At 39.9% G+C, this 13626-nt stretch overlaps 1 protein-coding gene across 1 annotated transcript; it reads right to left on the bottom strand.

The window, feature by feature from the left end:
• Nucleotides 1-428: 428 nt before the first annotated feature.
• LGALSL (galectin like) lies at nt 429-11405 on the bottom strand. Its single transcript, XM_081941165.1, has 5 exons — nt 10911-11405; nt 10217-10288; nt 10007-10095; nt 9312-9489; nt 429-1380 (listed from the first exon to the last, which is right to left on the bottom strand). The coding sequence occupies exons 1-5, from the start codon at nt 10941-10943 to the stop codon at nt 1237-1239; spliced, it is 516 nt and encodes a 171-aa protein (XP_081797291.1). The 5' UTR covers nt 10944-11405; the 3' UTR covers nt 429-1236.
• Nucleotides 11406-13626: the final 2221 nt, after the last annotated feature.

Raw genomic sequence — 13626 nt, 5'->3', positions numbered from 1 at the left:
CTCAAACTCAAACAGTGCTTTCTTATAATGTTTACTTAGAAATCAATTTCATTGCCCAGAAGGGTGCTTACTCCTGGATAATGAGTGTAATAGGACTGCAGTGTATGCATATCCCAATCAAATTAGAAATCCTTATTAGCTGAGGGAAGGAGTGAATTCTGAGTACCATTTACAGCAAAAATACAACATACTGAAAGCAATTTCTGGTGAAAACATGACAATAATCTTTTGTGACATTGTGAGGGCACCACAAAAATATCCCCGACCACCTTAAGATAAAACAGCAAGTATTTCCAAAATGATATGTTACTATAACATTGTATATTGAGAATGCTTATACTTTACCCCTCTAAAGCTTCAATAATATTGTTTGATTTTTTTTTCTGTTAATACATTAACACAATGAGCACCAATAAATAAACTAGAGGAAAGCTCTTAAAAGATTGTATTAATATTACATTGTGCAAAACATGTAATGACCTACATTCTATACACATACCCTGACTAAAATATGCAGGCTAAATTCAGAAGCCATTACTCAGTTTCTACTTTTTCCTTGGCAATTCAAGTGGTCACAATCCTGTAATTAGGTGTACCATCTTCCCTTGATTCTGTGGGATGAAGGAGATAAGCATGTGCTAGACCACTGCCACAGTGTCCAGCCAAGACTGCACTGTTAACATCTGTGGATCCTCTTGGTTTGAATAAAATCAACTATAGGCGTTGAATAATGGCTTCCATATTTGGCCTGATTTTGTGATTGGTGTTACACTTACATTAATCCCCTTAAGTGCAGGAGAACTTTTTTATGATGATGAGGATGATGATTTGCAAAAAGAAAAGTCACCGTTGTAATCGATTTAGCAGTTGACTTCCAAACCTGCCCTCTTATTGTGAAGATGGATAACTTATATAGTTTAGACAATGAAGTAACTCTTTCAAGATCCATTATGTGATTATCCAGCAGGGGTAGGCTTTTTGTTCCATAAAAGAAGGAGGGCTCAGTATCTATTTATCATTAAGTGCTTTCTTCATTCAAATAAACAATAGCTCAATTCATCAACAAGTCTTTTGCTGCTGAGAAGACAATAATGATCTCTGTCTGGTAGCTGGGTGTCCCAAATGAAATTCTCATTGCTTCTTCAGACAGAGGCTAACAGAACCCGAGCCAATTTGGAATCTAAAATTTTGGTTATCTTTTTTTTTCTTTTTTAATAATAACTTGAAAAACCTAGGTCAACCAAGTTTAGTAATCTGGAGGTCTCCATTTATCTTTATTGTATCAATAGCTGATAACTTGTCAACGCGATGGTAAAAATCAAAAAGCTGATGTCCGTCCACGAATATTCTAAAACGAGGGTGTTCACACAATATTTCAACCTGTAAGAAATAAAGTATGGATGAGGACTACAAGTTTAATTGGAAGGAACATTTTAAGAACTCACAAGTAGTGTTGATATAATAAATTCTACCTATCTTACATAGCTTTGACCACCTTTGTGGTTTGGACTAGATCACTCACAGAGTGATCTCTTTTGCAATCCAAGTAAACAGATACAATGATCTATGCAGAACTGAAAGGTTATTTGCAGCTGAGGAAAGAAAACCTTCTCACAGAATCTTTGATGGACGTCACTAAAGCCCCCAAGTCAAATTCAGTTTCATATTTGTAGTCAGAGAATAAGTATAGTTTCCCAGTTATTAACTCAAGTAGTAATTAACCAAAGCGAATGGAAAAGTAAAATGAACATAATCAAAGTACTGATGGGTTAAAATTGCATCATTGGGTGCATGGTGTAGATGAAGATGAAAAGGCAGTATGGTACAATAACAATGCAGATCATGCAATATAAATACAACAGAATAGCTGAGGTATCTTCTTTAGCATGTTAATTATGAATCTCATAGATAATATTCTGGCCTTTTTTTTCTAATGCAAGGATAAGTGTGCACAGGTCTAATACTTAAATGCCTCCCATAACAAGATGGAAAAAGCATATCCACAACTTAGATTTTGCAGAATTATTCCATCAGCAACACTATATATATTTTCAGAATACTTAAAGGAAATCTGTGGTGTGAATATAAATCTTTCTCTGATTTAGTATTTAAGAGACAGGATCTAATAGCTAATTGATGCAAATAAAGGATTGCATCCAACCTCATGCAAGTCATCTTCTACAGGTGTGGTTGGACTTTCCCATGGTCTCCTTAAACGGAGTTAATTTGTGTAGATCTTGTAATTTGTGCTGAAAGGCACAGAGGAAAAAAGGATAGCTTTATTTGCCAATTGTATCATTTTGCTACTAGTTGAACACAGTTGAAGATTTGTTAAATTAATATCCTGCATTCTTCCAGGGACTGAAAGCAGTATATCTAACTTAGGATTTTTACCCGGTTTCACTCCACAATATCACCACTGCTACACTGAGAGAGAAAATACCCAGCACCTGATCCTCCCTCAAGCTTTCGTGTCTAAAGGTAGATTTGTTCTCCACAAGCCTAGTGCAAAACCTTAAGTGCTCTGTTGTACTAACTTTCTTTTACTTGTACAACCCAATGAAGCAATAACTACAATTTTAAAGTTTCATGCCAACTATTTCAAATTCAAACCTATGTATATGAGAACTTAGTAACTATAGAAGCAATTATTAATGTCCTTTGTGAGATCTTAGGGTGTGTAAACATGATTTTTTTTAAAAAAAATGGACCCAAATCTTGAATGATAACGTGGGGATTTTATACCTTCCAAAAATACTGGCTGCTACCAGGACAGAAATAAAACTTTTTATTTTGCCTCTATTTAATAAAAATTAAGCATATTGATATATCTATAGTTACTATATGTGGTTAATAATCTCGCTTTATTGTAACATTAACTATTACAATTTGTAATACGTTTTTGCTGTCTATTTCTTGGGACTTTGCACCGCCCTGAAGGTTTAGGACATTCACTTCTGGTATCAGTGAATAAAAAGAAAGAGAGCACTCAGTGATGATGGGCGTAATCAATCAAAACCAAGCCCTTTTAAACCATGATAATTTTGAATGGAAGACGATAGCAAAATTTCATTTAGAGTCTTTAAAAAAAAATTAAAGCTCTCCAAATACCCATAAATAATGTTCTGGTCTCATCTTCATTATTCATATATAGTTACTTAAAAGCAAATATTTGCCATACAAAAGAAAAAAAAATCCTGAATTGCACCTAACTCGTAAATTTCTTCTCAACCCCTACAAAATTTAGAAGCTGGAACAGTGTTCAAGATGATTCCCCAAATTTTCTTACTGACAAATGAGTTTTCCTCGTCTGGTTGTCAATGAATATCTCTAGGATTCCAAATGAAGTACAATTGAGCAGACCACCAATGATTTAACATGCTGGAGTAGTTTACCAATGATCACACTGTTGGGGATTACAGCAACTATCATCCAGTAGATCTGGAAGATGCCTATATTAGTGATGGCAAACCTTTTCGGCACTGAGAGCAGAAAAGATTGCGCGGAAACATTGCACGTGCCACAGTCATCGGGGCTGCGCTCCAGAAAAGTTGAACTTCTGGGTTCTACCTCGCATGCATGCCCAACGATCAGCTGATTGGTGTGCAGACCAGTTTTCAGTACTGCTGCGTGTGCGAAGAGATCACGCTCCGGAAAAGCCGAACTTCCAGGTTTTAGCGTGCATGCCCACCAAACTATCAGCTGGCTGGCGCGCATGCACACACTGGTTTTCAGCACTGCCTCATGTCCGAAGGACAGCTGATTATCGCAGGTGCACGCATGCCAGAAACCCAGAAGACAAACAAGCAAGGCCGTGTGCCACAGGTTCGCCATCAAGGCCCTATATTATACCCTATAATTGGGGAAGCCCATTGAAAAGAATAAATCACTTGCTGAAAACATCATCACTGATCATTGCCGGGAGCGTTATGATTCACAGAATACTATGCCAAACACATACAAGGAATTATATTCATTTCTACCATTATAAGACAACAAAATCCAGTTCTCAAACCCAAATGATATTTTGCCTACATTAGTGGTTCTTAAGGTGTGGCCCGGGCTCCCTAAGATCCCTTCAGGGGGTTCACAAAGTTAAATAGTATTTTTAAATTACTCAGTTTTCCAATATAGTAAACATCAAGATATCATAGGTGTAAACCAAAGTTCTCTGTGATTCTCAATCATTTTTAAGAATTAAAGGAGTCCTGAGACCAACATGTTTGAGAACCACTGGCTTAGATTATAAAAAGTGTGCTCTTTATAGGGCTACCCTTGAAGGTTGTTTAACAGCTTATTATAACAAGATTATTCAATGGCCCATGTAATAGGGTTCACTGGGCTACTTTTCAAATAGCTACAATGTTTACTCCCAGCAAATCAAATTGAATACGCTACCGTAGTTTTAAGCTACAAATCTTTATGACCAGGGAACCAAAGGAACTGCCTTCTTAGATGGTGATCTAATCCAGTGTTTCTCAAACTTGGCAACTTGAAGTCCTGTGGACTTCAACTCCCAGAATCCCCCAGCTAGCATAGCTGGCTGGGGAATTCTGGGAGTTGAAGTCCACAGGACTTAAAGTCGCCAAGTTTGAGAAACACTGATCTAATCCATGGATGGCCACTGGGATCAGCATCAAAGGCTTTGTGGCAGGGTCTGATGACAACTGATAAAATGATTGATAAAATGAACAAATGGACATATTTTTAAAAATAATAACACACTAATTCCACTTTAGGGACCTTTTCCCAACGGTCTTGCTTGTCCACTTGAGCTAATTCTTTGCCTTTTTAATGTTGGATTTGGTAGCTTTTGGCAATGTTTCAGATTTACGCTTGCTGGCTGTGATTGGATTTCTTGATTCTATTTGTTTGGGCTCCTTGTCATTCCAGCTCCTTTGACTGACCAATGCCAAATGATTCCCTCCTTTGCTCTTGACTCCTTAAACAATATATTGTGTTCATGTCCTAAAACCAGTGTTGCAAAGCAAATGTAATGTGGCTCTTAGGATAACGGTGACATTATTGGAGAAGTCCATACAACCATTGGAAACTAATGCAGGACTTGTTTGGTTCTGATAGCTATTCCGAGCTAATTTCAAATCTGTGCATACCACTTTCCCTATACTTTTTCTTCCTCACATTTTTTAAAAAGTATAAAACAGCAATAAACAATACTGAAATCTATCATTAAATTGTTGGTTTCTGAAGTTTCCACTGAGTACTTATTAAGAACAAAGCAATGCATTTTATATATAAATTGATCTAAATGACCTCCACCAACAGACAAGGAATCACATAATCCCAAAATGCACTATTCACAAAGGAATTAAAGTCCAGTTTGCAAAGTATAAACTTTTAATAGCACGGGTTTCTGTTTTTCAGTGCTGTTCCTTATATGGCACTGTTTCTCATCATTGTCCTACAGAGCAGAGTCCCCCAGGGGAAGACTGTAAAATAAATATATGAGATACATAAGAAAACTTTAAAAAGTTTTTAAAAAACACCATTATTTTTTCTCTTCTCATTCCAGCCCAGTAAGTCATCTAGGAATGAATGTCCTTCCAGTCAGCGGAGGGGAGAGATCAGTATGCGATCACCATTGAGATATAAGATCAATGCTGTTGAATAACTATGTGAAGTTTTTGAAGAGATGAGCACAGAGTGAGGCATCATCAATACGCAGATGATATCCAGTTAAATATTCCATCACAACAAGCCCAGTACTTAGAGGCTGTCAGCATCTGGATGAGAAAACCAGGCTAACATTGAACCCTCAGTAAGACAAAGTGACTATGGATCAAAAATCTGATTGAGATTGGATGTAGTCTATCTTTGGCTCTGTGTGGGATTGTGTTTACACCCTGGAGTTCCTTTTATACTAGCAGTCCATGTTTGAACAGCAGGTAGATAACACGACAAAGTTGGGCTTTGTTATGTGAGTCCTCTTTTGCAACCTTCTGACAAGTAAAGTCAATGAGGAAGCCAGATTCACTTAACAACTATGTTCTTAACTTAACAACTGCAGTAATTCACTTAACAATTATGGCAAGAAAGGTTGTAAAATGGGGGGAAATTCACTTAACTGTCTCATTTAGAAACAGAAATTTTGGGCTCAGTGGTGGTCGTAAGGCGAGGCCTACCTAAGAGCCTCGGTGGCGCAGTGGTTAGAGTGCAGTACTGCAGTCTACTTCTGCTGATTGCCAGCTGCCTGCAATTTGTCAGTTCAAATCCCACCAGGCTCAAGGTTGACTCAGCCTTCCATCCTTTCAAGGTGGGTAAAATGAGGACCCAGATTGTTGGAGGCAATATGCTCACTCTGTAAAACCACTTAGAGAGGGATATAAAGCACTGTAAAGTGGTATATAAGTCTAAGTGCTATTGCTATTGCTACCTGTATAGGAATGTTACTGGTCCAACCACATATAAGGAAACATATAGTCAAATTTTCTCAGTGATAACCTTGTGTGGCATATGGTTCTTAGTGGTCGGCTATGGCTGCTGTTGTATTGGTGAGAGTCAACAAATGAAGAAAGAAAAAGGGAGAAGCTCAATTCTTAAGAGGTAGCTGTGATGTCACAAGGGCTGATGAGCTGACCTGTGGGGAGATGCAGAGACTGCAGTTCCATTGGCCCAGCCTGGTATATACTTTTGGGGACTAGAGTCCTAGAGGGACATCTGCCTCCTCAGTTGCTGGGGGACATTCCATTTTGTTCTGACCCAAAATTGGAGAAAGAGAGGAGAGAAAAAAAAGATGCAAAATATGGGAGTTGCTGGAGAGAAAAGGTGAAGTGTGAAGTTATATAAGCACACAGAACACTTCTCCATCCAGTAAGAGAGAAGAGAAATCCATGGTGGAGGAAGGGAAGAGAAGTCCCGGGGAGATGACATCTTCAACCAAGAAGCAGGGAACCAACTACTGTTGGAAAAGTTCTGATCTACGGGGAAGGCCTGGGCAGAAAATCCTGAAGGTGGTTCTTCCCCCAAGAGGGGAGAAGGTGACCAGCCAGATGGATCCAGAAGGATTTGAGCCCATTCTTTTCTTTTCACTTTCTGTAATAAGCCCAGAAATGAGAGGGAGATAGAATGAAGAGGAAAGAAGTGAAGCAGTTAGCAGGAGAATTAGAGAATAGTCTCTGGGAGACAGATTAGGATTTGATAACCAGCAAAAGCCAGGATTGTGTTGTACGTACCTGTTATATGTTTACTATGTAAATAGTTTCACTATACATAGTAAAAGAAAGCATAGACCTTGCCACTGTCTTTTTCTCTGTCAATTGCCATCCTTCCAAACCTAAATACGCCTCGAGTTTAAAAGAATCCAGTCCCACTATGACACCTTCCTTTGGAAAACTCTACCTCCTGATATCTGAACCACACTGTCCTTATTTTGGAATAGCTGTGAAAATATGAGGGCTTTGGGGGACAAATAAGACCTTTAAATCACAGGTGTCAAACTTGCAGTGTCACATTGCCATCATGTGACATTTCGTGATGTTTTTCCCATTTGCAGAACTGAGTGGGCGTGGCCTTTGCGTGACGCATCTGACCCGTGGGCCGCCAGTTTAACACCCCTGTTTTAAATGATGGCTCATCAGATTGTTTGCAAATTGTAATAAATTGAATTTATTACAAGTTTTTAACCCTCCCCAACAATATCTTTATAAGTCATTCAGGATCTTCAGAAATAAACTAGGGTAAGTAAATAAATTAAGTAAATAAGTAAAGTAAGTAAGTAATCAAATTGCATGTTTCATTAAATGAAGTTTTAATTTATGATCCCTATAAGGGGGCAGTTTATTTTATGAAAATTAAATGCAAACATTTTCAGAGACAAAAAAACAGAGGAACCACTGCAGATGGTCTTGATTATTTCCCAACCTTCTCATGTACCACCTGAATGTAATATTTTGAAGTGTCATCTGAGGAATCCAATGCTCTTCCTCCTAGTCTTGCATGGGTATCTTCAATGAATGTATATGGAGTCAAAAGAGGAGACGAATCTAGTAATCCATGACCTCACACAATCATGAATATGGGATTTTTTTCCTGCTATTTATTAAAGGTATTTATTATTTCCATTTTTCAGGCTTCTGTGTGAGCCTGAAAAAAAGTAGCTGATTTAATGAGTCAAATTATTTTCACAATGCATCTTTAATGCTGCTCTTACATCAAAAGCATTTTTTTTCCTAAGGCCTGAATGAATAATGGAGAATGTTTTTTAAAGTACAGGCAGCTCTAAAATCTATCTTTCCATTTGAATGTAATGCTATGACAGCATAGTTTGTTTTGTTGATTATCTCTACGTCAAGAGTCTAAGAGTGCTTTTCATTTGAATGTGCATCCAATTATATAGGTAGTCTTCAACTTACAATAATTCAGCTAGTGACCATTCAAAGTTACAACAGCACTGAAAAAAGTGACTTATAACCATTTTTCACACTTACAATCTTTGTAACAGCCCCAGGATCATGTGACTCAAATTCAGATGCTTTTGCAACTGGTTCATACTTATGACTTTTTGCTGTGTCCCAAAGTCATGTGATCCCCTTTTGCAACCTTTTGAAACGCAAAATCAATGTGGAAGCCAGATTCACTCAACAACATGGTACTAACTTATCAACTGCAGTGATTCACTTAACAACTGTAGGCAAGAAATGTCGTAAAATGGGGCAAAACTCACTTAACAAATGTCTCACTTAACAACAGAGATTTTGGGCTCAATTGTAGTCTTAAGTCGAGGACTACCTGTATTACATCCCTTTTCTCTTATTATAATGAGATGATGTAAAAGAACAGAATAAGACCCAAATACATTAAGCGTGCTTTAAAAAAAACACTATTGCTATAACTGTTATAGATATAAGAAGCTAAACTCACTCCAGGAGAGTGAGTAGCAATATATGAAAAGCACTTCAACCTAGAATAGGGAGACCTACCCAATAAAACAAAAAGCCATGGAGACAATACCAATGAGTATAGAAATCATATGGCAACCACTTCAAATAATGGCATGACATAGAGTGTTTTTAATTTATGTTTATAATAACCATGCCAAGAAAGTTTCCTGTGCTTCTAAATATTGCCATCTTTTATTTGTTGTCATGTTCCTCTATCTGGATTGAATAAATTGCCATTAGAATGAATGTATTCTTGGTCTTTGCCTAATATTACATTCCTACAGATAAAGTATATATACAGTGTTATTTAGAGGGCAAAAATTAGCACTGAAACACACCCAGAACAAAACCATCAAAGTTACATCAGTGTCAACAGTGTCAGTGGTTAGTCAATAAACTCTCAGTACTCACCCTGAAGGGCTGGTCAGGGATAAATGGGAAATATGGAAGGGATGACTGTTCTTCTCCCCATTCTCCAGATATGCAGGAATTCCTGAGGAACTGTTTATCTGAAAATATGGCTTTCAGTTCGATTGCTATATCCGCAGGAGGGTCTTCTGAATCTCCACATGTAAGACTGATGTCAAAACTGTGAAAAGCAAGAATATCTCCTCACTCAACCAAAAGAAGCAATGAAATCCAAGATGCAGCTTATGGCTAAACAAATGTCTTTCTAGCTAGCATTGCCAACAATAATTATAGTTGGTGTTGTTTAGGTTTCAAGTACACCACTTGTATCTTCTGTACTGCCATTTCTCAACATACTTAGTTCCTTCACCCCTACCAAGGAGACACTCTCTACCCAGAGACCACGTGTGAAGCATCCCTCCTTGTGCCCATTTATAAGAAGTCTTCCCTTAAAAATAAATATTACATCTATATCTGCCTCCTCCCTATAGGTCAAATAAGAAACCAACATTCTATATTTACAACTACAGATAAAAATAACTGTCCTCGGGAATGATGGATGTTGGGCAGATACATTCTTCTTGTGGGAACACAGTTTTTTCTCTCTCTCGTGGTTCTTGGAGAGAGAAGGAATGCATGGACAGGGATGGAAAAGCCCTGCCGGGAGAAGAAAGCAGGGTGGGCCTGTGTCTTGTTACCTCTCTGGGTTGAGATCCACGATGCCCATTACCACGACTTTCTTGCCCGGCCTCATTCCTCCTTTGATGTGCCCACAGAAAGGGACAATCTGGAAAAGGATTGCAGGGAGTCAAAATGAGTAGCCTCTGATTACCGAGTGGAAGGAGAAGGGGGCCAGATCAGGCCAGATTATAATAAAGAGAGGGAGAGAGGGAAAGCAAATCCTTTACCAGTCGTGGAAAATACACTTCGGCTTGAACTGGGGATCCCAAGGAGTTGTTTAAAAGTCTGTCATCTATTTTCTAAAAGCAAAAACAAAACAACACATTCAGACACAGAAGGCGCCCTTTGTGTTCAGCCCAGGGACATGGAAAGAGGAAGAAAGGGGTGGAGGTGGGGGGGAGGCTGAGCAACAGAGCGCCAATTTCATTTTAAGTCTTGAAGAGAGAATCCATCTTTTTCCTCCAGCCCTTTCGCAAAACAAAGGGTGTTGCCTCCCAATTCCCCAGCAAAGTCTTCCAGGTACAATTCATGTCTGACTGCTCAGATCCACGTACCCCTCCCCCGCTCCCCATCTGGGCATCTCACACACCTGATCAGCCAGGTACAAAAACGCAAAATAGGTTTATCTCCACCATCACCCCTCAACACACAAACACACACCGGCAGGGAGAAGGAATAAGAAATCCAGCCCTCCCCACCGCCTTTCAGTCCCCGAGGCGTTTTTCTTGACGCCGCTGCAAACAGGTCCCCCTCCTTCTCTCCAGATCCCAATCCGCAGCTCCCCTCTCCCAGCTCGAATCCGTCGCTAGGCGGGATCGCGGCGAGAGGCCACAAGAACCAGGAGCCACCGACCCACCTGAAACGCCCGGCTCTCACCTTGCCGCCCGGGAGCCGAGAAGAAATTAGGAAAGGGCCACTTACCACCGCGTCCCTCTCTGCCACCGACCCCGCCATCTTGTTCAGACGGTGCAGCGAGCTAAGCCTCGATCGGCTGGAGGAGGAAGAGGGGGAGCTGCAGGAGGGCAAAACCCGGCTTAGACGTGCCTGCCGAGCGCTGGCCAAGGCGCATCCGGAGCTGAAGTGGCAGGGAAGCGGAGAGAGGGAGGGAACCAGAGGGGGAGGGACGGGGGCGGGAGCTAATCTCGGCTGTCCCGAGCCCGGGATCCGGGAGGCATTCTCCGTAACTCCCCCCCCCCTCCCCAAGCCGGCCACGCCGCGCGGAGTTGGGGATGCAGCAGGAGCAAGCAACGGCGCAGTGGAAGATGGAAGGCGCAGAGCCGGCCGGCTGCTCGACCACCCTGGCACTTTAGAGAGCCCTGGCCCGGATTTCAGGGCATAAGGCTGAAAGGAGCCGGGCGGGGTCGGCAGTAGCTCAGGCTGTTGCAGCTTCTTCCGTTCGTACTTTGCCTCTGAACTGTTTTGCTGCGGGAAAGCAGGAAGAGAAGGGAAAGCCGCCGGCTCTGGAAGGGGGCACAATGCAGCCCGGCCGGCCTCGGGAGGTGGCAGCGGTGGCGGCGGTTGTAAATAGACCTGGTTAAAAAAGGGAGCCGGCTTGGCTGGGAGGTGGAGCGGGCGGGGCACAGTTTGGGCTCCGCCGTTGGTAGAACGGGATGGGCCTGCCTGCAAGACGCACTGGGATGATCGCTGTGAAATGCCTAGTCAATCTACACCACCCCCCTTACAGCTTCTACATACACTATAATAAAGAATACTAATTAGAACAATGACTGGATCAATACATTTTTTACAGTGTTGACAATAACAATACAATAACATACACATAGATTTTATCTTCCAACTTCTAAATTTAATATGCTTATTATAATTATAACATATTCTTTTATATATCAATATATATATAATACTATTTTCCCAATTTGTACTTATCCCCCCCTTGCTGGAATTTAATTTTTCTTTGTTGATAACGCAGTCATTAGCCATTTAATTATCTCAGCTCATTAAAAAAAGTATGTGTACTCCTTGATAGCATTATTCACAGTAGCTTCATATGGGAAATTCTTTGTCTTTTTTCTAAAATCATATCCTTTTCTCTTCAAATATTAAAAACCTTTACAAATCCTTTTGGTTAACTTTCATTCAAGAAGACAGACTGGAACAAACTTTCTGCCTGCTGCCTTTGGCAAACATTTGGAAACTACCGTAAAAATAATGATACTGCCACCCGGTGCTGACTGGGGCCTGTACTCAAAGCAGGTTATTCTTGCATTAGTGTGTGCCTTGACTGTGCAATTTAAAGGGCTCCATCATTTTGTATAGCTCAGCAACAGGATATGTAAAGGGCTTCAACCTCACTGTCTAGTGAGACCTTTGGGAAAAACTACATGGGGAGGCAACTCAGTGACCACAGATACCTGCCAACCTCCCTGCCCACCTGAATTTAAAAAAAAACCAAAATGAGACACTGGAATGTTCCAGTGTGCCAGGCTGTGGTATTGACTTTATTTACTGAGGCCCACACAGACTGAATAGGCAAAATTAAAGGTAGTAGTGGTTGTAGCCCAGTGCTTTGGAAGTGTGCCTGTTTGTCTAGCAGAAAGTCACAAATAAATTGGGGTAAATAGACAACCTTCTGAAACGCTAGAAGTGATGATAGATCAATTGATATAGCAAGATATAGATGATTTAAAATGTTTTAAATCATTAATGAACCTCATAACATTGGCTCATAAAAAACTGATAGTTGGCCATGCTTATGGTGCTAGATATTTTGGGGAGAACATTTGGGATTTGTTTCCAATATTTCAGGTGTGGCCATTGGCCTCAAAAGATTGCTAATCCCTCCACAACTCCATGTCTGAGAAGTTCGCCTATGGCAACGGGCCTGTTCTGTGTCTTATTGAGAACTTTAAAATATTTTAATCTGAGACGTTTTTACAGCTACTATTTATTAATTTCTAAAAGATCTACATTATAAGGATCAACAAAAAAGTTCCACTTGGGTATCTTCATTACTGTAGTTTTGGAGGTCTTTTGAGTTGGAACTTCTAACATTGTTCCAGTACAATTTGCAACAACTGTTCAACTATTACTATGAACATAATTAAGAAAGAAAAAGAAAACATCTATTCTAAGATCAATGGATGAAGATTTGAATCAATAAACCTTGATTTAGACTTTAAATAAATAATGCAACTTTGTTTTGCATCTGTTCTCACTTTTTTTAAATTAAGATAGCCCATATGAAGAGTTACCAGTATATAGTCCTCTAAGAAATATTCCTGTTAATGTTGGGAAGAGCATCCAATGAAGTGGAGTATAAAATTCATCCATCCATCAAATGTATATGCTGCTCATTTCATTGTCAAAGTGACTGAGCAGCTTACAACAGAATAAAAGCAAATAAGTGCAGAGAAGAAATGCAAAGTGCAGAGAAGAGCAACGAAAATAATTAGGGGACTGGGGACTAAAATATATGATGAACAGTTGCAGGAACTGGGTATATGTAGTCTAATGAAGAGAAGGACCAGGGTGATACAATAGCAGTGTTCCAATATCTCAGGGGCTGCCATACAGAAGGAGTCAGACATCCTATTCTACAAAGCACCTAAGGAAGACAAGAATTAACAGATGGAAACTTACCAAGTAGAGATCCAACCTAGAACTAAGAAGAAATTTT

The sequence above is a fragment of the Natrix helvetica genome (genome assembly GCF_964273705.1).
Source record: "Natrix helvetica genome assembly, chromosome: 2".
Taxonomy (NCBI): domain Eukaryota; kingdom Metazoa; phylum Chordata; class Lepidosauria; order Squamata; family Natricidae; genus Natrix; species Natrix helvetica.
This window is presented reverse-complemented; position numbering and strand designations above follow the sequence as displayed.